This window comes from Schistocerca gregaria, chromosome 5 (assembly GCF_023897955.1).
Source record: "Schistocerca gregaria isolate iqSchGreg1 chromosome 5, iqSchGreg1.2, whole genome shotgun sequence".
Taxonomy (NCBI): Eukaryota; Metazoa; Arthropoda; class Insecta; order Orthoptera; family Acrididae; genus Schistocerca; species Schistocerca gregaria.
In genome coordinates, this window is record NC_064924.1 from 574,071,209 (window position 1) to 574,098,148 (window position 26,940).

At 42.5% G+C, this 26,940-nt stretch overlaps 1 protein-coding gene across 1 annotated transcript in view; it reads left to right on the forward strand.

The window, feature by feature from the left end:
• Window positions 1-26,940, forward strand: part of LOC126272599 (uncharacterized) — an 86,942-nt gene that overhangs the window by 39,234 nt on the left and 20,768 nt on the right. Inside the window, exon 3 of the mRNA XM_049975542.1 lies at window positions 21,350-21,531. Within this exon, the coding sequence (XP_049831499.1) occupies window positions 21,350-21,531 (182 nt within the window). The remainder of the gene's footprint in view (window positions 1-21,349; window positions 21,532-26,940) is intronic.

Below are 26,940 nucleotides of genomic sequence, written 5' to 3' on the forward strand. Positions count from 1 at the left end.
TTTAATGTCATCAGTTACTTTGATTAATGCGGTTGCTGTACTATGGTGCTTTCGAAAACCTGACTGATATTCGTCATGGATGTTATGAGTTTTGAGGTAATCTGTCAGCTGTTCATGGACAATGTACTCTAGGGCTTTAGAAATTGCAGGTAGTATGCTGATCGGCCTGTAGTCACCTGGCGACTTAGGGTTGTCAGTCTTGGGTATAGGCTGAATTAAACTTTGCTTCCACTCAGTAGGATATGTACTACTGACAAGAGACAGGTTGAAGATGTCTGTGATAACTGGAATAATAGTGTCTACGACGTTCTTAATCATGCCAATGCTCACTTCATCATTTCCTACTGCCTCGGAAGAGATTCTCATAATTGCCTTATGTACCGTGCCTGTAGCGACATGTTTTAGGAAAAACTTGTCTCTCGAGAGATTGATATCTTAGGGCTGGTAATTTGTCGCTGCGTGGCAGTTTACAGCTGTTGAGAAGAAATCGTTTAATTCTTCTGCAGACGCTTGATAAACAGCGTCAGATCTTCGCTTCCCTATACCGAAACTGCGCAGCTTTTTTTTTTTTGATATGCCGCATACGACAGAGCGAGCATGTCTGATTTTGGCATTCCTCACGCTTTGCTTGGTTCTGTTTCGGAGTTTCCTATAAGCTTCGTACGCCTCGGGAGTTGGGTTACGCTTGAAGGCCCTATGCGCAGCATCACGTTTATTCATTAACTGGCGTAATGCAGTGGTGAGCCACGGAGCGGGAGCTCTCTTTACCTTGACAGTGCGTTGAGGAGCATGTTTATCATACAGTGCAATAATTTTGCGACATAATTGCCGAATTTTTCCGTCTAAAGTCGGTTCATTGCTTATATCATGCCAAGGGGTGTCTGAGCAATCCTTTTGAAGAGCGTCATGGTTAACATTTTTTAAGTTTCTGTAGCTTACCAGGTGAGATTTTTCTTTGGTAGTATGCGTTGAGTAATTTAAGAATATCACGTCATGAGCAGAGAGTCCCGGAGCGGATGTCTGATTGGCGCGGATTATTTTATCTGGTCGCTTTGTTGCTATTATATCTATGATTGTGTGGCTGTGTGGCCTGTGATGAGTTGGGTCCAGCGGTGTTAAACTCATATCATTGGAGTGGAACAGTCGCCTTAGTTTTTCGGCGGAGGGAGATTTTAACTGTAAGTCGATGTTTGTGTCGCCCATAATGATTATGTGTTCATACTGTGTCACGAGTGAGGACAGGGCACACTGAAAGGAGGACATGGCACCGACGTTTGGAGGTTTATAGATTACTCCAATTAGCAGTTTCTGATTTGATGTATTTATTTCGAAAAACAAGAACTTTGCTTCTCCTTCGCCCTTTGCATCCGATGTGCATAGTACAGTAGGTGTCAGATCAGAGCTAACATAGGCACCCACACCACCCCCGCGTCGTGTTTCACGATCTGCTCTTAGGAGAGAGTACCCATCAATTCGTATAGCGTCGGAAGAAATGTTTGGTTTCAACCAAGTTTCAGAGACGAGGATAATGTGGAACAGCGATTGGCAGAACAGGTCACAGAACTCGTCGAAGTGAGCCGTTAGCGACTGCACGTTCGCGTGGGCCACAAAGAGCCCGCCGCCGGAACCGGTCCGTCCCCTACAGGTGATAACCAATAGATTGTGGTCAGAGTCCACATCTGCCCCTGGAAATGATTTACAATTTAAAACCTGGTTCTTAAATCTCTGTCTTATCATTATATAATCTATCTGAAACCTGTCAGTATATCCAGGCTTCTTCCATGCATACAGCCTTCTTTTATGATTCTTGAACCACGTGTTAGCTATGATTAAGTTGTGCTATGTGCAAAATTCTACCAGGCGGCTTCCTCTTTCATTTCTTATCCCCAATCCATATTCACCTACTACGTTTCCTTCTCCCCTTCTCCTACTACCGAATTCCAGTCACTCACGACTATTAAATATTCGTCACCCTTCACTATCTGAATAATTTCTTTTATTTCATCACACATTTCTTCGTCATCTGCAGAGCTAGTTGGCATATAAACTTGTACTACTGTAGTAAGTGTGGGCTTCGTATCTATCTTGGCCACAATAATGTGTTCACTATGCTGTTTGTAGTAGCTTACTCGCATTCCTATTTTCCTATTCATTATTAAACCTACTCCTGCGTTACCCCTATTTGATTTTGTGTTTATAACCCTGTAGTCACCTGACCAGAAGTCTTGTTCCTCCTGCCACCGAACTTCACTAATTCCCACTATATCTAACTTTAACCTATCCATTTTCCTTTTCAAATTTTCTAATCTACATGCCCGCGTCAGGGATCTGACATTCCACGCTCCGATCCATGGAACGCCAGTTTTCTTTCTCCTGATAACAACGTCCTCCTGAGTAGTCCCCGCCCGGAGATCCGCATGGGGTCTATTTTACCTCCGGAATATTTTACCCAACACGACGCTGTCATTTAACCGTACAGTAAAGCTGCATGCCCTCGGGAAAAATTACGGCTTTAGTTTCCCCTTGATTTCAGCCATTCGCAGTACCAGAACAGCAAGGCCGTTTTGGTTTGTGTTACAAGGCCAGATTAGTCAATCATCCAGACTGTTGCACCTGCAACTACTGAAAAGGCTGCTGCCCCTCTTCAGGAACCACACGTTTGTCTGGCCTCTCAACAGATACACCTCCGGTTTTCTGCATTTCTTCGGAACTCAAACGGAGCTTGTCCTAAGTTGGCATATACATGTGGTTCCTTCTTCTATTTATAATTTGCGTTAGTATTTTGCAGCTAAGACTGGTTTTTCTACAGACACAACACAATTTAAAACCCATATAAAGAAAGTGATGAGAATAAACAAGAAGAAAGCACCAGTTAACATATTCTTATGCGAAAAATGATAGTGTACATAAAATCCTCTCTGTAGCTGGGAAGTTTAATAACATGGAACGAAGGCTGCACAGAAGAAATACGAAGAAATATATTATTGGAATGTGAGAATTTGAAGAGGTGGAGCAGTTACTAATCGCTAGAAGAAAACAAATGGGCATGAGGAAAATATTTGATAAATGTTATGTTTGGAATGTAATTCTATAAAGGAGTGAATCATGGAGAGTTAAAAAGGGAGAAGAAAGGTATTTAGAAAGACTGATATGCTTAAGAAAGAAGAAGTAGTGAAGAAAATACGGGGAGGGGGGGGGGGGGAGGGGTAGAATGTCGTTGGAAGTGATCAGAAATAGGAGAAATTCTTGGCTGGGACAGATTCAGCGTAGGAAATGTCTGCAACAAAGAACTTAGGGAGAAAAGTGGAAGGAACGAGAGAAAGAGGTACGAAGAAAATTGGAATGATGGACAGCATATGAATGGGTCGAACATAAAAACAGATGGAGGAAGATGCTTAGTATAGGACACCGTGAAGAGTCTCCAGTTAAACCTCTCAGAAGACAGGTACACTAAAGAAGAACAGAAGTATATCACAGATTAACTTTAAAAAACACTGTAATTTATTTCCGTGAAATATACCGGCATAACAAAACCGTTTTCGAGAAGGTTCATCGGACAGACGCACCAATGTATTTGCCTGTACCGCGGACATAACCGACTGTAGAATATTAGGCTGCCGTATTGTGAGTTGTCGGGGAACGAAAGTATCATCTATAGGAGCAACATTGATTCTGAAAACTGAGATCTTGCCAAAATTAACTCGCTTTGTTCGTCTATGTGATCAAGAGGTCCGTTGACAACGCCGTCCAGGTTGATCGAGTAATCTTCGATTTCCGGAAGATATTTGTTACAGTTCTGCTCTGTTGCGCTGAGAACAAAATAAGATTTTACGTAAGTTTGGACCACATTTTTGACTATATTAACAACTTCCTAGAATACGGAACTCAGAAACACGTTGTAATTATGTAATAGGCGTATTTAAACTGTTTTAGCATGTAATTATCTGAACTGTTTCTTATTTAAATTGTTTTGTTAATTAAATTGCATTGTGTATTATTGAGAAAGAGCGGGAAACCGCGCATAGATACATTTTGAGAAAGAGCGGGAAACAGCGCGCAGTAATACATCTGTAATGGTAGCAGGGATTGTCTGCACCAAAAACCATTGTTGGCGGCGAGACCGCACCTTTGTAGCATTGAGCGTTGGAAGCGAGCAGTTGCGAGTAAGATGTGAGACGAGGCAGTCGTAGCTAGCGAGACATGAGAGGAGGTCGCTGTAAGCGAGGTATGAATTAACACTTTGAAAGAAGCGGTGTGCTCGCCAGCCACTCGCTATATGTAGCGCAATGCTAGGTTTTAAGAATTTTTGTAAAGAACTATGCCCCTTGTAATTGTTTGTCAAGATCGTTCTCAGAATATAGTTATGTAATTTTGATGGAAAATTAGGTATTTAGCGCAACGCTACTTTTTAAGAATTTTTGTAAAGAACTATACCCCTTGTAATTGTTTGTCAAGATCGTTCTCAGAATGTAGTTAACTTCTACCAGATTAAATGCATTAAGAATTTTCTATCCCAAAATCATTCACGTAAATGCTTTACGGAATTTATTGTTATCTTAAAAGAAAAGTCTAAACTGAGCTTCAGCTTTTATCAAATCTAAATTAACTTCAACTTAAAGAATTCCAGTCACAAAGTATTATGAAACTCCACCAGCAGCTTATAATTATGTTAAAGAGAAGTAAGTATATTCATTCCACAGTTTGCTGTAGCAGTCAGATGGCGATCCAGTATAAATAATTAAAGGTAAGAATCAGTCTTAATAATTTCAGGTAACGACTGAGGGGCCACGCCGACAACACATTTTATGTTTCGTCGTAATAATCAGCAAGTAGTCTTGACAGAGCAGCAGTTAAAAGATTTTAAGAGACGCAGCGTTCAGTCAGCAAGCAAACGTTCATCCAATATTAGACGGGAAGGTTTCACTTGGCGATATCCATTCAGTACGACATTTTAGTGAATCTACTGTGGATATGAATATACTGACTTTGATAATAGTGTGAATAAGTTACTGTTAAGTGGCGCAACGCATATACTAAAGTGTATAACTTTTATTCACAGGTCATCGGCAATTCTGTTTGCTTTATTGATTCGGCGTTGAAAAGTGTTTGTTCAGTGTTGAATCCGCTTTGAACAGTGATATATTTTGTTGCGTGTGATGATTATAGACAATGTCCCGCAGAATAATTACTCGTTTTCAAACTGATAAAACTGTACAAAATACTGACGAGAGATTCTTTTCTGGAATAGGCAGTAATAATACGTGTGAAAACCCTGATTCTGAAACGTTAGGTGAACAGACATTTAATAACTGTAACAATATGGAAGCGTTTAACGAACAAGTAACTTCAGAAATGCCCACAGACAATGAAACGGTAGTGCAAAATAATTTGGCATTAAATGCAACAGACGGTACACAGTCACAAATTCCGCATAGTAGTCATAACAGTTTCAGTAACGAAACCACTACAATGCAGTCAGACAGAGAGACTCCATTAAGCACTGATTTAGATTCAAACGGTACACAGCTACACAACCTGCGTAGCAGGTCCAACAGTTCTCATGACCAAAATTCCGAAATTACGGAAAACGTGACGCAGTCACAATCATCTGAGGATGTTCAAATGAACACAGATCTACAGCCTTTAACAACGAATACAAATACACACAGAAGTCAATCCGAAACGGATCCAATAATGGCATTTTTGCTACAAATGAGACAAGACATGAATCAAAACTTTAACAGAGGGTCACAAGAATTAGAAAAAAGGTCACAAGATCTAAAAAACGAAATTAAGGCAGAACACGCACACACAGATCAGAAATTAGACAATATGTACCAAAATCTAAAACATGAAATCAAAGTAGAAATTCAAACAGTCGCTGAAAAATGTTCACAATCAACACAAGAATTACGCGACAAAATTCAAGAAATATCCGATAACCAAGCAACATTTGAAGTTAGTATACGGGAAACAATGACAGAAAACTTTGCTAAACAAAACGCTCAGATTGATGAACGTTTTAACAATCACACAGAAAACTGTTTGATACGTCACCGTAAACTGGTGCGATCGCAGGATAAAGAACGAAAAGAATTACTACAAACAATCACTAAACAGCGTCAGGACGACAAAAAGAAAGTGTTTGCCCAGGGCAAAACATATGTAGACAATCACATACAGTCGATCTCGGAAGAAATCGAAACGGTCAAAGAAACAAATAATCAAATACAAGACAGGCTTACAGAAATCCAAACACAGACAATCGATGTGAAAACTTCTACAGACACTGAAATCCAGAATGTTAAAGATAAATTAACAGAGGACGTTCAGACACTAACTGACAAAATAGAACACATAGAAATTAACCATGACACAGAAAATTTAAAGGCAGATTTTAAGAAAGTCACCAAAAGCAACCGTAAATTACGAAACGAACTGACAGAAAAGATCAATGAACTCACTACAAGAATAGATCTTTTAGATACTAACAATGACGAGAGATCAGACGACACTGCACCAGTCCCAGTGCAACAGAACTCTAATAGTAATAACACGCCATTGACAAATATACAACAAACTATCACAGATCTAAAATCGCGTAATGATTCATTGCATCAGCAAATAAATTCTCTACAGCAAGAGATAGCGGACGCACAAGAAACCGCCGCACATAATCATTTTCAACAGAACACACACCGTTACGAAATGCCTCAGATCCATAATACATATAATGTTGGTAGACTTCAGAGAGTAAGAGATTTTACCCAGGAAGAAAGACACCCGAATCCATATTCAAGACAATACGACAACACTTACACACACAGACATGACAGTTTTGATCACAAACATTTTCTTTCAGTTAGAAAGTTTAAAACATTTAAAAACGACAGGGCGCAAATACATCCGTTGGATTTTATCCAACAGTTCAGGGGAGCACTTCCACCATCATGGCCAGTACAACATAAGTTAGAATTTATTGTCAGTTTTCTTGAAGGAGAACCAGCACGACGAATGCGACCAATTGCTAGACAATGTTTTTCCGTAGAAGCATTTGAGGAAGCATTTTTATCAGCATATTGGTCTGACACTACACAAAACAGCATCAAAGATCGGCTACTTAGATTGCCAAACTTTGAAAATTCTACCTTTCACAGCATTTGTGTATACACTTTGTTCAAACTATTTTCTATAATCAAATTTTATACTTATGTTGAGTCCATATGACTCAACAACGTAGTAAAATTTTAAGAAAGCCGAGTAGCGGCATATGTAATTATGTAATAGGCGTATTTAAACTGTTTTAGCATGTAATTATCTGAACTGTTTCTTATTTAAATTGTTTTGTTAATTAAATTGCATTGTGTATTATTGAGAAAGAGCGGGAAACCGCGCATAGATACATTTTGAGAAAGAGCGGGAAACAGCGCGTAGTAATACATCTGTAATGGTAGCAGGGATTGTCTGCACCAAAAACCATTGTTGGCGGCGAGACCGCACCTTTGTAGCATTGAGCGTTGGAAGCGAGCAGTTGCGAGTAAGATGTGAGACGAGGCAGTCGTAGCTAGCGAGACATGAGAGGAGGTCGCTGTAAGCGAGGTATGAATTAACACTTTGAAAGAAGCGGTGTGCTCGCCAGCCACTCGCTATATGTAGCGCAATGCTAGTTTTTAAGAATTTTTGTAAAGAACTATGCCCCTTGTAATTGTTTGTCAAGATCGTTCTCAGAATATAGTTATGTAATTTTGATGGAAAATTAGGTATGTAGCGCAACGCTACTTTTTAAGAATTTTTGTAAAGAACTATACCCCTTGTAATTGTTTGTCAAGATAGTTCTCAGAATATAGTTAACTTCTACCAGATTAAATGCATTAAGAATTTTCTATCCCAAAATCATTCACGTAAATGCTTTACGGAATTTATTGTTATCTTAAAAGAAAAGTCTAAACTGAGCTTCAGCTTTTATCAAATCTAAATTAACTTCAACTTAAAGAATTCCAGTCACAAAGTATTATGAAACTCCACCAGCAGCTTATAATTATGTTAAAGAGAAGTAAGTATATTCATTCCACAGTTTGCTGTAGCAGTCAGATGGCGATCCAGTATAAATAATTAAAGGTAAGAATCAGTCTTAATAATTTCAGGTAACGACTGAGGGCCACGGCGACAACACATTTTATGTTTCGTCGTAATAATCAGCAGGTAGTCTTGACAGAGCAGCAGTTAAAAGATTTTAAGAGACGCAGCGTTCAGTCAGCAAGCAAACGTTCATCCAATATTAGACGGGAAGGTTTCAACGTTTTTAACGGGGCAAAATCGTTTGATGTAAAACTGCTTTTGGCATTACCCCTAGAGTGTGTTATATGGCCGTTACAGTCCATGTACTGGGTCTCCCAAGAGGAATGATCAATAACCAGGGATATGAAACAATCGCTTATTTGAAGCAAAAGACCTCATATGGACATATGCGCCATTCCGAACGGTTTTCGACATAGAAAACGTTTAATGTACGAGGTCTGTTCAAAAAGTTCAAGAACTTTGTACACAAAATTTTTCTACGCTTACCTTTTACTAATTGTGCTTGGTCTTCTTCGAAATACTCACCTCCACAGTTGATACACCACCACAACGCCGTTTACACTTCCAGAAGCAGTCTTGGGCACTTCCAGAAGCAGTCTTGGTACGCATTTTGGTGGACTGCGTGAAGCCCCCTCTGGGAATTTCTTTTATCTCGTCTATTGTTGCACATCCACGTCCTTTCAACGTCTCAACATCATAAGCAATGACACACATCTCATCATCAGTTATGATTCTCTTATTTAAGCGATCCAATTGTTCACAGGTTGCGAGGCGAATTTCTTTCTGGTCTTGACTCTAGAGCCGTAGTACCATCTAGGCAGCAACATAATGGATGCCAAGGTGCTGTGTCAGGATTTCATGACATGATACAACTGAAAAGTTACATTCTTCTGCAGTCTCTCGGTCAGTCAGGCTTCGATTGGCAAGCACAATTTCGTTGACGTTTCTGACATGAGCGTCGTCGGTAGGCGTCGAAGAAAGTTCTGAACGAGGGGCAGCTTCAATTTTTGCAAAAACAGACATAATGTCTTATGGAATATCAGAAATCAGTGATTTTATAATGTTACTTAAAACCGGTCTTGATTACAAATTTTTTTTCATATGACCGGTTTCGGTTCATTTAGAACCATCTTTAGATCTGATATTTCAGTTACAGGAGTAACCCGTCCAAATCCAGCAACTTTCACATGCTACGTCACATCATGTGAAAGTTGCTGGATTTGGACGGGTTACTCCTGTAACTGAAATATCAGATCTGAAGATGGTTCTGAATGAACCGAAACCGGTCATATGAATAAAAAATTTGCAATCAAGACGGATTTTAAGTAACATTATAGGTATCTTCATCTTGCGTGCGGCCATTTTTAAAGCGTGTGAACCATTCGTAACACCGTATACAACTTGACCACCCATCGCCGTAGGGCTCCTCAACATTTGATGTGTCTCTGTACAGGTTTTCTTGAGTTTCACGTGAAATTTAATGCAGATGCGTTGCTCCTGTAATTCTGCCTACTCGAAAGTCGCAAACTCTCCGACACACCATTCTACGCAATACAGCACTGAACAATAACTAACATACATGCAACAATGGAACGTCCGGCAGTTACACCTTAAAGAAAGGGGTATGCCGAGATGCTAACCGCATATCATTGCAACACACCATTGACGTGAAATTATGAATGTTCCGGAATTTTTTGAAGAGACCTTGTACGTTTGTATTTGAGCTAGTGGTGTACACATATGTTTCTTACCGACCGAACACTTTGACGTTTTATTCTAGCCCAGTATGCCTCGTTAATTTCAACCTGTTTTCTAAGGATGTGTTTCTGGCACTAAACTGGTCGTTTAATGCGCAATTGCCCACTGTGTGTTGCGGGTGAAGTAGTGCATGAGACTGAGAGCGTATTAGAGAGCAGGACCGGTAACTGTCTTGAGGGTATTTTTGATCTCTCGTTGCAACTACAAAACATGTTCATCAGGCGCGTTTCGCTTCATTGAGGTAAATCATCATCAGTCGTCGGTAACTGTGTTGTACGTGTACTAGCTAAAATGACACACGTCTACAATAATAAATAATACGCAAATATGGTGTATGTTTACGGATTCTGCATGGTTGTGTTCCACCTGCTGTCGAAGAATAGCGTCGGTGCTTTCCGCCACATATAATTCCTGACCGTAGTGTGTTTACCAAGATTTTCAGCACGTTACGTGAAACAGGAGTTTCTCCAAGATTATATTTTCTGGCTGAACGTGTAGTTCAATAGCCTGTGCAGCAATAGAAACATATTGTTGAAAGTGCAGCGAAGTCCCATTATCAGCACACGGCGACATGTATCAATGTCCCACGAACACATGTATGACGAACATGCGAGAAACTTGTACCCATTACAGATATATCATATCTGCAATTTGTCAATACTGCCACGTGACTTGAATTCTGTTACTGGTTGAATGGCAATGGTCATTTGCTTCTATTAATACTAGTCACCGATGAAGCTACATTACACGGAATGGAATCAACGACACATGTAATAAACGTCGATAGTCGCAGGAAAATGCACACGCTACAGGGGAATCCAGTTTCGAGATTCGTTTTTCGATCAATAATGGGTGTGGCAAGATCAGTAACATCGTGATAGGGACAGTCATTTTAGATGAGCGAATGACAAGACAGAACTACTTGCATTTTTTGGAAAGATTGTTTATTAACACCCCGAGGACGTTCTTTTGGCCTCGTGGACTGCTGTGTGTTCCCAGCATGACGCGGCCCTACCACATTTTACCAGATGTTTTTGGGAACAACTCAGTCGTACTTACCCTAATAGCTGGATTAGTCGTGATAGTACCAGGTGGTTATACACTGAAGCCCCAAAGAAACTGGTATAGGCATGCGAATTCAAATACGGAGATATGCAAACGAGCAGAATACGCCACTGCGAGCAGAATACGGCACTGCGGTCGACAACGCCTATAAATGACAAGTGTGTGGCGCACTTGTTAGACCGGTTATTGCTTCTACAATGGCAGTTTATCAAGATTTAAGTGAGTTTGAACGTGCTGTTAAAGCGGGAAACAGTACCTCCGAGGTAGCGCTGAAGTGGGGATTTTCCCGTACGACCAGTTCACGAGTTTACCGTGAAGATCAGAATCCGGTAAAAAATCAAATCACCAACGTCGCTGCGGCCGAAAAAATATCCTGAAAGAACGGGACCAACGATGACTGAAGAGAATCATTTAGCTTGATAGAAGTGCAACCGTTCCGCAAATTGCTGCAGATTTCAATTCTGGCCTTTCAACAAGTGTCAGCGCGCGAACCATTCAATGGAACATAATCGTTATGGGCTTTCGGAGCCGAAGGCCCACTCGTGTATCCATGATGAATGCATGACACAAAGCTTTACGCCTCGCCTGGGCCCATCAACACCGACATTTGACTGTTGATTACTGGAAACATGTTGCCTGGTTGCATGAGTCTTGTTTCAAATTGTATCGAGCGGATGGACATATACGGGTATGGAGACAAGCACATGAATCAATGGACCCTGCATGTCAAGAGGGGACTGTTCAAGCTGGTGGAGGCTCTGTAATGATGTAGTGCGTGTGCAGTTGGAATGATATGGGACTCCTGATACGTCTAGATACGATTCTGACTCGTGACACGTACGTAAGCATCCTGTCTAATAACCTGCATCCTTTCATGTCCATTTTGCATTCCAACGGACTTGAGCAATTCCAACACGACAATGCGACGCCTCGCATGTCCAGAATGGCTACAGGGTGGCTCCAGGAACACTCTTCTGATTTGAAACACTTCCGCTGACCATCAAATTCCGCATACAAGAACATTATTGAGCTTATCTGGGACGCCTTTCAACACGCTGTTCAGAAGAGATCTCCACCCGCTCGTACTTTTACGGATTTATGGACAGCTCTGCAGGATTCATGATGTCACTTCCCTCCAACACTATTTCAGACATAAGTCGAGTCAGTGACTCGTAGTGTGCGGCACTTCTACTTGCTGGCGGGGGCCCTACACGATATTAGGCAGGTGTATAACTTTCTTTGGCTCTTCAGTGCAATTAAACTAACCGTGTCACTAGTGCTGCAGTGCGGCCTGTATCCATCGCCGAACGAAAAAACATTGTAGATATGTTCATTAATCTGCGAGATAGCGATTTATGATAGACACTATCTTTCTGATATCCTCACAACTGGAAGTCACATGGATTTAGGTCGGAGATCTGGAAGGCCACACATTTTGAAATTGCCTTGAGATGATGCGATTGTCACCGAAGATTTTTCGTTGAAAATTTTTCACTGGGAAAGTGACATGTGGTGTCGCCCCACCTTGCATGAAAGTAGTTATGTGGACACAGTTGAGATCTTGCAAAGCTGGAAATTACGTGTTGCAGAAGGAGGTCATTATAACATGGAGATGTCACTTCACATCTAACAGGGAATCCAGGTGTCAACATCTGGAAGAACAATGGACTGAGAATGAAAGAGGTTGTGAAACCACAGCACACATTCACGTAAGCTGAGTGCAGTGGATATTCCTGCACAACATCTGACTGAGTAGAAAGTCATATAAAACAGTTCTTTGCAAATCACCGTGCAGAGTAAAGTGTGGTTCGTTCTTCCAAAGGATGTTCCCCATTTGCGTGTCATCCATTTTCCATGCGTGCCAAAAAAGAAGGGCAAAGTCAAGGCCTTGTAGCCTATTTTGGTCCTTCATTTGGTTTCTGAATGTTGTAGTGGCGTCAGTATAAAGCGCGCCGCAAAATGTTTGAACTGTTGACCGTTGGCTGCACGCTCGGCTGTAGCTACAGCAACGTCATCAACAACTGCCATGAGAATGAACCGCCTCACCTTCCCTGCCGCACCACCTATACTTTGTTCATCATGAGAATAAACCTAATGTTGTTGTTGTTGTTATTGTCTTCAGTCCTGAGACTGGTTTGATGCATCTCCCCATGCTACTCTATCCTGTGCAAGCTTCTTCGTCTCCCAGTACCTACTGCAACCTACATCCATCTGAATCTACTTAGTGTATTCATCTCTTGGCCTGCCTCTACAATTTTTACCCTCCACGCTGCCCTCCAATGCTAAATTTGTGTTCCCTTGATGCCTCAGAACATCTACCAACTGGTCCCTTTTTCTTGTCAAGTTGTGCCACAAACTCCTCTTCTCCCCAATTCTATTCAGTACCTCCTCATTAGTTATGTGATCTACCCATCTAATCTTCAGCATTCTTCTGTAGCACCACATTTAGAAAGCTTCTGTTCTCTTCTTGTCCAAACTATTTATCGTCCATGTTTCACTTCCATACATGGCTACACTCCATACAAATACTTTCAGAAACGACTTCCTGACACGTAAATCTATACTCGAAGTCCACAAATTTCTCTTCTTCAGAAATGCATTCCTTGCCATTGCCAGTCTACATTTCATATCCTCTCTACTTCGACCATCATCAGTTATTTTTCTCCCCAAATAGCAAAACTCCTTTACTACTTTAAGTGTCTCATTTCCTAATCTAATTCCCTCAGCATCACCCGACTTAATTCGACTACATTCCATTATCCTTGTTTTGCTTTTGTTGATGTTCATCTTATATCTTCCTTTCAAGGCACTGTCCATTCCGTTCAACTGCTCTTCCAAGTCATTTGCTGTCTCTGACAGAATTACAATGTCATCGGCGAACCTCAAAGTTTTTATTTCTTCTCCATGGATTTTCTAAGATAAGTCGTAAGGTCAGTATTGCCTCAAGTGTTCCAGTATTTCTACGGAATCCAAACTGTACGCAAACACAAAGGCAATGATTGGCCAGAAGCCGTAGCACACTTACGCTGGCGTTGTTTCGCTCTTGGAGGTAATTCCTATGTTAGTTACCTTATTACCAAGTCATGTGTCGGCCCCCGGTAGCTGAGACAGAATGTCAATCCTTGGGCCCGTGTTCGATTCCCGGCTGGGTCTGAGATTTCCTCCGCTCAGGGACTGAGTGTTGTGTTGTCTTAATCATCATCATTTCATCCCCATCGGCGCGCAAGTCGCCGAAGTGGCGTCAAATCGGTTCAAATGGTTCAAATGGCTCTGAGGACTATGGGACTCAACTGCTGTGGTCATTAGTCCCCTAGAACTTAGAACTACTTAAACCTAACTAACCTAAGGACATCACACACATCCATGCCCGAGGCAGGATTCGAATCTGCGACCGTAGCAGTCGCACAGTTCCGGACTGCGCGCCTAGAACCGCGAGACCACTACGGCCGACGTCAAATCGGAAGACTTGCACCCGGCGAACGGTCTACCCGACGGGAGGCCCTAGTCACACGACATTTTTTATTTTAAATGAAACTGTAAGATTTTCCAATGTATTAACAAGCATCAACAGTTTCTTCATCACGCTTTAACTATGTAGTTTTTAATTAAAAAATCTTGTACAGTCACAGTCTGTGTGGTGTTGGGCTTTGATTGTCCCGCTGTTAATAAGCAGTATGAAAATGGCTGAGGCTACTTTCTGCTCCGCAGTGAAACGCGCGAGTGGAACACGGTTGAAAAGTGCAGACGAATAGGTTCTTCTTAATGTTTTTCGTAAATTTCAGAACTTACAAGCGCTTGGACATACAGCATAATCCGTAGAGAATTAGATTGATAAATGGCTGAATTTCATAGAGCGCTGCTTCGAATGTCGCCTTCGATATCCCTTCCTTTCGTTCAATTTGAAATACCTACACCTCGTAATCGTAAAATTCAGTATCATTTTTACGAATAATGCACGTCTTCTTGTTTCTACGTACATAGTACACGAAAAACTCCTGTTTTCATTTCAATTAAGAATTCTTAGTTATCGATATTTGATGAAAGAGTGTTAATAAAAGTTGCTTAAATTGTGAAAACACAAGAATTTAATTTTTAGGACAAAAAAGAAAAACCAAATACTGTTTATTCGGACTACATCCATTGTTTTACACCACAGATGTAGTCCCACACGAACCAGGGTGAATAGTGTCGTATACACATAAAAACAACCCTTTTCACTGGATCAATGATGTTTGGTTTGTAGGGCGCTCAACTACGCGGTCATCAGCGCCGGTACAAAGTCCCAATTTTTACACATTCCAGCTTTTTATGCAGTCCAATCTACCCATGTCGCGAATGATGATGATGGATACAACACGAACACTCAGTTCCGGGAGAGAAAAAATTCCCAACCCGGGCGGGAATCGAACCCGGGACCCCATGATCCATAGGCAGTAACGCTGACCACTTCTTTTTAATCTCATCTTGCTCCGTATTGTTCGTTGAATTTGTTCGTGGCGGACGTCCGATGACACTCGTTCAAGTTGTTCGTTAATCCGTTTACTCAGGTTTCTCTTTTTTTTTTTTTTTTTTTTTTTTTTTTTACGGAGGTTAGCTAAACCCTCTGACCGAACACGCTGAGCTACCGTGCCGGCAAGCCACTAGACCACGACCTGCTGGCACACCATAAAAATGCAAACTTCGTACATTTGCCACTGCACCATCACAATATGAACCGAACAGAACTGATTTGGAGCCAAGTTAAGGGATTTGTCGAGAGGAATAACAAGACTCTAGTTGTCAGGCGTACTGGAACTAACACACGCAGGTTTTTCACCTGTCCGTACCGAACGCTGGTGGGATATAGATTGGCTCGTCATAACAGAAGAGGAGAAAATGCCACGTCGTGGTTTCGTGGATTCTGTTGTTAATCGACTCGTTATCAACGTAGCAGATGGCAGTTCCAGAACTGAAATATATTTCTCGGATTCGGATAAGGAAGGAACTAAGAGATTACCAGACAACTGACTATAATTAATACTTTCAGTGGCTGCACGTATTCACAATGCCGTGAAATCTCTACAGTATGCTTTAACATCACACTTAGTTCGCTCAGAAAGATTACCCTGTTTTTAAGCTAGGAATTGGCATCATTCTTGTTTGCAATTAGAATACTATATTGTTGAGAACGATAGTGGTTTTCGTTTTCTGTCAGTTCACCTAAGACCAGTTTCTTAAGTGCTGGAATTTTGTCGAATATTATTTCATTCTCTTTAAAAATTAAATGACATTTGAAGCTATATTGTTTCTCTGTAAGTGGTCACATTATTGCCGGTTAGTTGGGCCAGCTGGCTGCCCAGTGCTGTCCAAGTTACATGCACTGGCGAATCTGTTGTCCTGCATTATCGCTCAGCTTGTTAGCGTGTAACAGAGCATCAAACGTATCCCTATGATCGTACTTGACTGCACCAGACACGCCGCACGGAGTGGCCGTGCGGTTAGAGGCGCCATGACACGGATTGCGCGGCCTCTCCCGCAGAAGGTTCGAGTCCTCCCTCGGGCATGGGTCTATGTGTAGTTCTTAGCATAAGTTAGTTTAAGTAGTGTGTAAGTCTAGGGACCGATGACCTCCGCAGTTTGGTCCGTTAGGAATTCAGATACATTTGCACAAGACACAGCACTAATGAGATTCAAGCAAACGCGGAACAATACATGCTGTTATGTTTACATCAGGTTTATTCTTATGATGAACAGAGTACAGTTGACCTTATTCTTCAAATTTCTTGGTCATATTGTTTAGCCCTGCCACCTTCAGAATTTGAAAGAATTTGTGCAGAAACCAGATGGCAGTTATAGGAGTTGAGGGACATGAAAGGGAAGCAGTGGTTGGGAAGGGAGAGAGGCTGGGTTGTAGCCTTTCCCCGGTGTTATTCAATCTGCATATTGATCAAGCAGTGAAGGAAACAAAAGAAAAAGTCGGAGTATGTATTAAAATCCATGGAGAAGAAATAAAAACTTTGAGGTTCACCGATGACATTGTAATTCTGTCAGAGACAGCAAAGGACTTGGAAGAGCAGTTAAACGGAATGGATAATGTCTTGAAAGGAGGATATAAGATGAGCATCAACAAAAGCGAAACGAGGATAATGGAATGAAGTCGAATTAAGTCGGGTGATTCTGAGGGAATTATATTAGGAAATGAGACACTTAAAGTAGTAAAGGAGTTCTGCTATTTGGGGAGCAAAATAACTGATGATGGTCGAAGTAGAGAGGATACCAAATGTCTTCTGGCAATGGCAAGGAAAGCATTTCTGAAGAAGAGAAATTTGTTAACATCGAGTATAGGTTCAAGTGTCTGGCAGTCGTTTCTGAAAGTATTTGTATGGAGTGTAGCCATGTTTGGAAGTGAAACATGGACGATAAATAGTTTGGACAAGAAGAGTATAGAAGCTTTCGAAATGTGGTGCTACAGAATAATGCTGAAGATTAGATAGGTAGATCACATAACTAATGAGGAAGTGTTGATTAGGATTGGGGAGAAGAGAAGTTTGTGGTACAACTTGGCTAGAAGAAGGGATCGGTTGGTAGGACATGTTCTGAGGCTTCAAGGGGTCACCAGTTTAGTATTGGAGGGCATCGTGGAGGGTATAAATCGTAGAGAGAGACCAAGAGATGAATACACTAAGCACATTCAGACGGATGTAGGTTGCAGTAGGTACTGGGAGACGAAGAAGCTTGCACAGGATAGAGTAGCATGGAGAGATGCATCAAACCAGTGTCAGGACTGAAGACCACAAGAAAAACATTGTTTATTCCATTTAGTGCTTCAAATGGTTCAAATGGCTCTGAGCACTATGGGACTTAACTTCTGAGCTCATCAGTCCCCTAGAACTTAGAACTACTTAAACCTACCTAAGCGAATGACATCACACACATCCATGCCCAAGGCAGGATTCGAACCTGCGACCGTAGCGGTTGCGCGGTTCCAGACTGTAGCGCCTAGAACCGCTCAGCTACTCCGGCCGTCCCCCTTTTAGTGACTTAGGTCTCTTCACAGTTGGTTCTGTCGGTACCATTTCCTCATTTTCGCTGCCGTTCTGTTTAAAAAAACTACCAGCAGTGCGTTTCATATGGAAAGCTTCAATATTCTTGACTCTTTACACCAACAGTCATTTCACATAAGAAATCGAGACGCTTGACTAGGTGAAAATACCATATTGACTTGAAAACAGGAAGCATTTCACATTCTGACTGGGTTACAGCGTATGTAAATTGAAGATGGAAGAGGGGAGAAGGGGAAGGACAGGTAAGGCATTACTGAAGTGAGACTGAGGAACGATACTCAGAATCAGCGGCGACAAGAGAAAAAGTGTGCTGGACTTGGATTAGAACCCGACATCTCTTTTACTTACGAGGCAGTGCGTTAACCACTGCGCCGTACGGAAAACAATGTTACCACATTTGCGTGTATTATCTCTGCATGTCTGACGACCGACCCACATTCCCACAGAGCAGTCCCTGTCCATTTACTCCATGCTTGCTACTCTGAGATTCTCCCAGGAGGTTGGACTTACTTATACACTCGCAATGAAGAAGGTGGATCCATTCCTCATCTAGGGGAATCAGTTATCTGAATGTGTGGTGTCTGTTCTTTCGGACATGCGCCTTAGAACAAATACAAAGCAGAATCCGCAGCTGTGATACATTATATGTGAATTGATGGGTGGGAGGGGGGGGGGGGGGGGAGGAAAGGGAAAGCATTATTGATGCAGCTGCATCGTGAGATCAGACAGAATCAGGTTCGGATTCTGCTTACCTCGTGTTTTCGAACATGGCCGAAAGTACAGATACCACACGTCCACATTACTGCCTACAGCGCAACATTTCCCTCTGGTGGCAGAAAGCGAAACCGTTATTTTATCAGCAAACTCTGCGAGCTCACAGCTTAATGAACGTACCTGTGATTTTTTTTTTAGTGCCCTATATATATGCAGCACACACGGGAGCTCTCATAAGGCCTTGAGTTTAATTACAGACATCTAGTACAGTTAAATGGCCACCAATATCGCCTGACCTTACGTCGTTAAAATTTCGTTTACGGGGTTGGATGGAGTCTGAGGTGTACAAACGACTGGTGAATACGCTAGGAGAACTGCGTGTTCGCATCATGGACGCTGCTGTCCTCAATAGGGAACATGCAGAGGTACTCAGACAAGCAACGTAACGTGCTCTTCCAAGCGTGCACAAATGAATTTAAGTTGACGATGGCATATTCGACAATTTGTTGTTAACTGTACAACAGCTGTAACGTGACCTGTGTGAATAATGCTTAGAGGTAAAAGTGTAAAAAATATGTATTTTTCACTTGATACTTAGTGAACCGCGTGTTTTAGTGCTTACTATCTGTTGTACACGTGTAAACCTGACAATGTATTGAACAATACAGAAAAGAAATAACAATGTACATTAAATGTGCTCTGTCTTGGAAACTAATCGGAATAGGACATACGCCCATAGGAAATTTCTTGCTTCAAATGATCGTTGCTCATATCCCTTAAAACTGACCATTCGTTCTGGAACATTCTGTATAATGTAGTGGCTGATGCCAGACGCTTCGTCAGACTGCAGGAAAGCTGCAACAGCAAGAAACTGTAGCGGAATGCTGGAAGGCCTGCAGAAGATTGACGGTTGGTCAGGTCGATTCACCCTCAACAGTGAAGAATATAACGTATTGCACATACATGCGCTGGAAGAACCGTAATTTTTCGGTTCAGCTATCGCTGATAAATCAATGGATATAGTAAAAGGCGCTATAATATCTAGAAGCGACTGCCTGCTTATGGAATATCGTCTCAGTTATGTGACTGGATTTGCGATTTCTTGTCAGAGAGGTCACAGTTCGTAGTAATTGACAGAAAGTCACCGAGTAAATCAGAAGTGATTTCTGGCGTTCCCCAAGGTAGTGTTATAGGCCCTTTGCTGTTCTTTATCTATATGAACGACTTGGGAGACAATCTGAGCACCTCTCTTCGGTTGGTTGCAGATGACGCTGTCGTTTATCGACTAATAAAGTCATCAGAGGATCAAAACAAACTGAAAAACGAATTAGAAAAAAGTATCTGAATGACGCGAAAAGTGGCAGTTGACCCTAAATAACGAAAAGTGTGAGGTCATCCACTTAAGTGCTAAAAGGTACTCGTTAAACTTCGGTTACACGATAAATCAGTCTAATATAAAAGCCGTAAATTCAGCTAAATACCTAGGTATTACAATTACTAACAACTTAAATTGGAAAGAACACATAGAAAATGTTGTGGGGAAAGCTAACCAAAGACTGCGTTTTATTGTCAGGACATTTGGAAAATGTACAGACCAACTAAGGAGACTGCCTACACTACGCTTGTCCGTCCTCTTTTAGAATACTACTGCCCGGTGTGGGATCCTTACCAGGTAGGACTGACGGAGTACATCGAAAGAGTTCAAAGAAAGGCAGTAAGTTTTGTATTATCGCGAAATATGGGAGTGTGGGTCACAGAAATGATACAGGATTTGGGTTGGAAATCATTAAAAGAAAGGCGTTTTTCGTTGCGACGGAATCTTCTCTCGAAATTCCAATCAACAACTTTCTCCTCCGAATGCGTAAATATTTTGTTGACACCGACCTACATAGGGAGGAACGCTCACCATGATAAAATAAGGGTAATCAGAGTTAGTATGGAAAGATATAGGTGTTCATTCTATAAGAGATTGGAATAATAGAGAATTGTGAAGGCACTTAATTGTGACTTCTAGAGCATCCATGTAGATGTAGATGACAATATAAAACTAGTGCTGGAGATCGATGTAGGGCGGAGATTCTTTCGATGAAACCCAAGGAAATGTATTTCATCCGCGAATGATGTAAGTTACAGAATAGTCGTCCAGAGTTATTGCTCCTAGTATGGAATCGGTCCAAATGCATGAATATACGAGTAGCGCGATTCGTCGCGTGTTCCTTTAGTGAGGTTGAGGACATTATGATGCTGATTAAACTTTTGTGGAGACACTGCAATAAACGCACTGGACATCATGTGGGAGTTTATCACCTCGCACAGTGACCTCAGACGAAAAATCTGGAACATTAGTGCTTGTGCTGAGGCTTAGCTACGCTCGTCCGTCTCACGCAACGATCACGAATGAGAGGCAGAAGGAAGTGAATGATAACAGTGTCAGGGAGCTCTCCACCACATACAATAAGGTCGCTAGCAGTATGAAGAGGTAGGTGCAGAAATTTGATTAATTCTAACTAGACTAGGTCAAGGGTTTTGCAACTTTCTCTCTTAATGACCTCAACTGGACTATACACTTCAGTCTTTCTTCTTTAAAGCACGTTATCCTGACTGACGATTTCCTAACACAGGTTACGCTGTCAGTCAGTGTGGTCCTCTAAAGGCAGAACGGAGTGGGCACGTGTTAACTCGTCTTGCAGGTCGCCGGCGTGCACCGTTAACCACTCTTCGCGGGGAGGCGTGACGCACAGGTGCTCCGCTGTCGAGGCGCCGGGCAGGCTTCCTCGTCCGGCCGCCTGGCTGCTTGTGGCGCTGCTGTCTGCGCTCGCTGGCGCCACTGCCTGCTGGCTCGCCAACCTATTGGCGCCACCGCCTGGCTGCGGTAAGTATGCCAACACCGCCGAGTTGTACCACCGACGACAAATACTGCTGCTGTGAAAAACAATTCTCACACATATCCTATCATTCTCTCGCAACATGTAAGTTTAGTAGTGCTGTTGGTTCTCCCAAATAAACTGTAGACTACAGCAATATCTAACGAAATTAACATACCATCATATGTGAGAACATCACATCAGAAACATTGATCCTCGTTCGGATACGAGGGTCACGCCAAAAGAAATGCACACGATTTTTTAAAATCCATCTTTTATTCTACATGTTTCAAAGTTTTACAGTGTGTAGATACATCTTTTAGGAACAATATTTTCATTTCTCCTGCCCTGTTTCAGAGGATCATTCTCAGCCTTCAAGGTCCGGGCAATCGCAGAGGTTGGGCTTACTGGTAGTTGGGAGCTCCAATGTTAGGCGCGTAATGGGGCCCCTTAGGGATATGGCGGCTAAGGAGGGGAAGAAATCCAGTGTGCACTCCGTGTGCATTCCGGGAGGAGTCATTCCTGATGTGGAAAGGGTCCTTCCGGATGCCATGAAGAGCACAGGGTGCAGCCAGCTGCAGGTGGTGGCACATGTCGGCACTAATGACGTGTGTCGCTTTGGATCTGAGGAAATTCTCTCTGGATTCCAGCGGCTATCTGATTTGGTGAAGGCTGCCGGTCTTGCTTACGAGATGAAGGCAGAGCTCACCATCTGCAGCATCGTTGACAGAACCGACTGCGGACCTTTGGTGCAGAGCCGGGTGGAGGGTCTGAATCAGAGGCTCAGACGGTTTTGCGACCGTATTGGCTGCAGATTCCTTGACTTGCGCCATAGGGTGGTGGGGTTTCGGGTTCCGCTGAATAGGTCAGGAGTTCACTACACTCAGCTGGCGGCTACACGGGTAGCGGAGGCTGTGTGGCGTGGACTGGGCGGTTTTTTAGGTTAGAAGGCCTCGGGAAAGTGCGGGATGGGCTGCAATGTCAAAGGGTGCTTGGCAATTACAGGACGTGCTTGGATCAAGGAACAGTCGGAATTATAGTTGTAAACTGTTGTAGTTGCGCTGGAAAAGTCCCTGAGCTTCAAGCGCTAATAGAAAGCACAGAAGCGGATATCGTTATAGGTACAGAAAGCTGGCTAAAGCCTGAAATAAGTTCTGCAGAAATTTTTACGAAGTCTCAGACGGTGTTCAGGAAAGATAGATTAGGCAGAATTGGTGGTGGAGTGTTGGTGTCTGTCAGTAGTGGTTTATCTTGTAGTGAAGTCGAAGTAGATACTCTGTGCGAATTGGTGTGGGTGGAGGTTATACTTAACAGCCGAATTAAGTTAATAATTGGCTCCTTCTACCGACCCCCAGACTCCGATGATACAGTTGCGGAACAGTTCAGAGAAAGTTTGAGTCTCGTAACAAATAAATACCCCACTCATACGGTTATAGTTGGTGGGGACTTCAACCTACCCTCGGTATGTTGGCAAAAATACTTGTTCAAAACCGGTGGTAGGCACAAAACGTCTTCCGAGATTGTCCTAAATGCATTCTCCGAAAATTATTTCGAGCAGTTAGTCCACGAACCCACGCGAATTGTAAATGGTTGCGAAAACACACTTGACCTCTTGGCCACAAACAATCCAGAGCTGATAGAGAGCATCATGACTGATACAGGGATTAGTGATCACAAGGTCATTGTAGCTAGGCTCAATACCATTTCTTCCAAATCCATCAGAAACAAACGCAAAATAATTTTATTTAAAAAAGCGGATAAAGTACCACTAGAAGCCTTCCTAAAAGACAATTTCCATTCCTTCCGAACTGACTATGCGAATGTAGACGAGATGTGGCTCAAATTCAAAGATATAGTAGCAACAGCAATTGAGATATTCATACCTCATAAATTGGTAAGAGATGGAACGGATCCCCCGTGGTACACAAAAAAGGTCCGAACGCTGTTGCAGAGGCAACGGAAAAAGCATGCGAAGTTCAGAAGAACGCGAAATCCTGAAGATGGGCTAAAATTTACAGACGCGCGAAATTTGGCACGTACTTCGATGCGAGATGCCTTTAATAGGTTCCACAACGAAACATTGTCTCGAAATTTGGTAGAAAATCCGAAGAAATTCTGGTCGTATGTAAAGTACACAAGCGGCAAGACGCAGTCAATACCTTCGCTGCGCAGTGCCGATGGTACTGTTATCGACGACTGCGCCGCTAAAGCGGAGTTATTGAACGCAGTTTTCCGAAATTCCTTCACCAGGGAAGACGAATGGAATATTCCAGAATTTGAAACACGAACATCTGCTAGCATGAGTTTCTTAGAAGTAGATACCTTAGGGGTTGCGAAGCAACTCAAATCGCTTGATACGGGCAAGTCTTCAGGTCCAGATTGTATACCGATTAGGTTCCTTTCAGATTACGCTGATACTATAGCTCCCTACTTAGCACTCATATACAACCGCTCGCTCACCGATAGATCTGTACCTACAGACTGGAAAATTGCGCAGGTCGCACCAGTGTTCAAGAAGGGTAGTAGGAGTAATCCATTTAACTACAGACCTATATCATTGACGTCGGTTTGCAGTAGGGTTTTGGAGCATATACTGTATTCAAACATTATGAATCACCTCGAAGGGAACGATCTATTGACACGTAATCAGCATGGCTTCAGAAAACATCGCTCTTGTGCAACGCAGCTAGCTCTTTATTCGCACGAAGTAATGGCCGCTATCGACAGGGGATCTCAAGTTGATTCCGTATTTCTAGATTTCCGGAAAGCTTTTGACACCGTTCCTCACAAGCGACTTCTAATCAAGCTGCGGAGCTATGGGGTATCGTCTCAGTTGTGCGACTGGATTCGTGATTTCCTGTCAGGAAGGTCGCAGTTCGTAGTAATAGACGGCAAATCATCGAGTAAAACTGAAGTGATATCAGGTGTTCCCCAGGGAAGCGTCCTGGGACCTCTACTGTTCCTGATCTATATAAATGACCTGGGTGACAATCTGAGCAGTTCTCTTAGGTTGTTCGCAGATGATGCTGTAATTTACCGTCTAGTAAGGTCATCCGAAGACCAGTATCAGCTGCAAAGCGATTTAGAAAAGATTGCTGTATGGTGTGTCAGGTGGCAGTTGACGCTAAATAACGAAAAGTGTGGGATGATCCACATGAGTTCCAAAAGAAATCCGTTGGAATTCGATTACTCGATAAATAGTACAATTCTCAAGGCTGTCAATTCAACTAAGTACCTGGGTGTTAAAATTACAAACAACTTCAGTTGGAAGGACCACATAGATAATATTGTCGGGAAGGCGAGCGAAAGGTTGCGTTTCATTGGCAGGACACTTAGAAGATGCAACAAGTCCACTAAAGAGACAGCTTACACTACACTCGTTCGTCCTCTGTTAGAATATTGCTGCGCGGTGTGGGATCCTTACCAGGTGGGATTGACGGAGGACATCGAGAGGGTGCAAAGAAGGGCAGCTCGTTTTGTATTATCGCGTTATAGGGGAGAGAGTGTGGCAGATATGATACACGAGTTGGGATGGAAGTCATTACAGTATAGACGTTTTTCGTCGCGGCGAGACCTTTTTACGAAATTTCACTCACCAACTTTCTCTTCCGAATGCGAAAATATTTTGTTGAGCCCAACCTACATAGGTAGGAATGATCATCAAAATAAAATAAGAGAAATCAGAGCTCGAACAGAAAGGTTCAGGTGTTCGTTTTTCCCGCTCGCTGTTCGGGAGTGGAATAGTAGAGAGATAGTATGATTGTGGTTCGATGAACCCTCTGCCAAGCACTTAAATGTGAATTGCAGAGTAGTCATGTAGATGTAGATGTAGATGTAGATGTAGATGTAGATTTCCATCCCTCTCAACTGCCTTACACCATCTTGAAGCCGGCGCCTGTACACCCGCACGGTAAAATTCTGGACCAACCTGTTGGAGCCACTGTTTGGCAGCGTGCACAAGGGAATCATCATCTTCAAACCTTGTTCCACGAAGAGTGTCTTTCAGTTTCCCAAAGCGATGATAGTCACATGGAGCCAGGTCAGGACTGTAAGGCGAGTGTTTCAGTGTTGTCCATCTGAGTTTTGTGATCGCTTCCTTGGTTTTTTGACTGACATGTGGCCGTGCATTGTCGTGCAACAGCAAAACATCCTGCTATTGCCGATGTGGTCGAACACGACTTAGTCGATCTTGAAGTTTCTCCAGTGTCGTCACATATGCGTTATAATTTATGGTGGTTCCACTTGGCATGATGTCCACAAGCAAGAGTCCTTCGTAATCGAAAAACACCGTAGCCACAACTTTTCCAGCAGAAGGTGTCGTTTTGATTTATTTTTTTATTTATTGAATTTGCATGATGCCACTCCATTGATAGCCTCTTCGTCTCTGGTGAGAAATGCTGGAGCCATATTTCATCACCTGTCACAATTATTGCAAGAAATTCATCTCCACCATTCTCATACTGTTCCAAAAGTTCGCTGCATACAGTTTCTCTTGTTTCTTTGTGAGCCACTGTCAACATCCTGGGAACGCACCTGGCACAAACCTTTATTAACGCCAACACTTTCAGTATTCTGCAAACACTTCCTTCCCCTATCCCAACGTAGCGTGACAATTCGTTCACTGCGATGCGTCTGTCAGCAGTCACCAATTCGTTAACTCTCTGCACTTTGGAGTGCGTGCAGTAAGAGGCCTGCCACTGCGAAGACAATCCTCAATATTGCAGTGCCCGCTTTCATCACGTAACCTGCTGCCCACCGACTAACTGTACTGCGATCGACAGCAGCATCTCCACACACCTTTTTTAACTTCTTGTGGATATTTCCCACAGGAACTCTATGACAGCACGTTGCTTCTGACGAACGTCAAGTGTAGCAGCCATCTTTGAAGACATGCTGTGACGGCGCCACTCACGGGAACAGGTTGAACTAAGTTTGAAAACAAGCGGCAAGGATGTATCTACACACTTAAAACTTTCACACATGCGGAATGAAAACTGTATTTTTACAAAAATAGTGTGCATTTCTTTTGGAGTGACCTTCGTATTAAAGCATATCAGAGTTGACCCAAACTATATTATAGTCAACCTGGATCTAGTTTCAGAAGGATCCTTGCTGTGACCTGTTTTTCTCGTTGGAACATACTACACTTTGACAATTACCAACTTTTTGAATCCAGCGTGGTTAACTTCTTTACGGAGGCTGCCGTTCACCTTGCTACACCGACAACTCATTTATGATCGAGTCACAAGTCATCAAAACTCTTCGAAAGTCGCCAGATTGTATCAGCAGCATGTATCCTAACAGCCGCTTCAGTGCCGAGACGGCAAATAAGGAAAGTTACCATTTTCAGACGGCTGAGTACAACGTAAACCATTTAGACTTTTCGGGTACCCAGTAGTCAGAATACCACAAGTCAA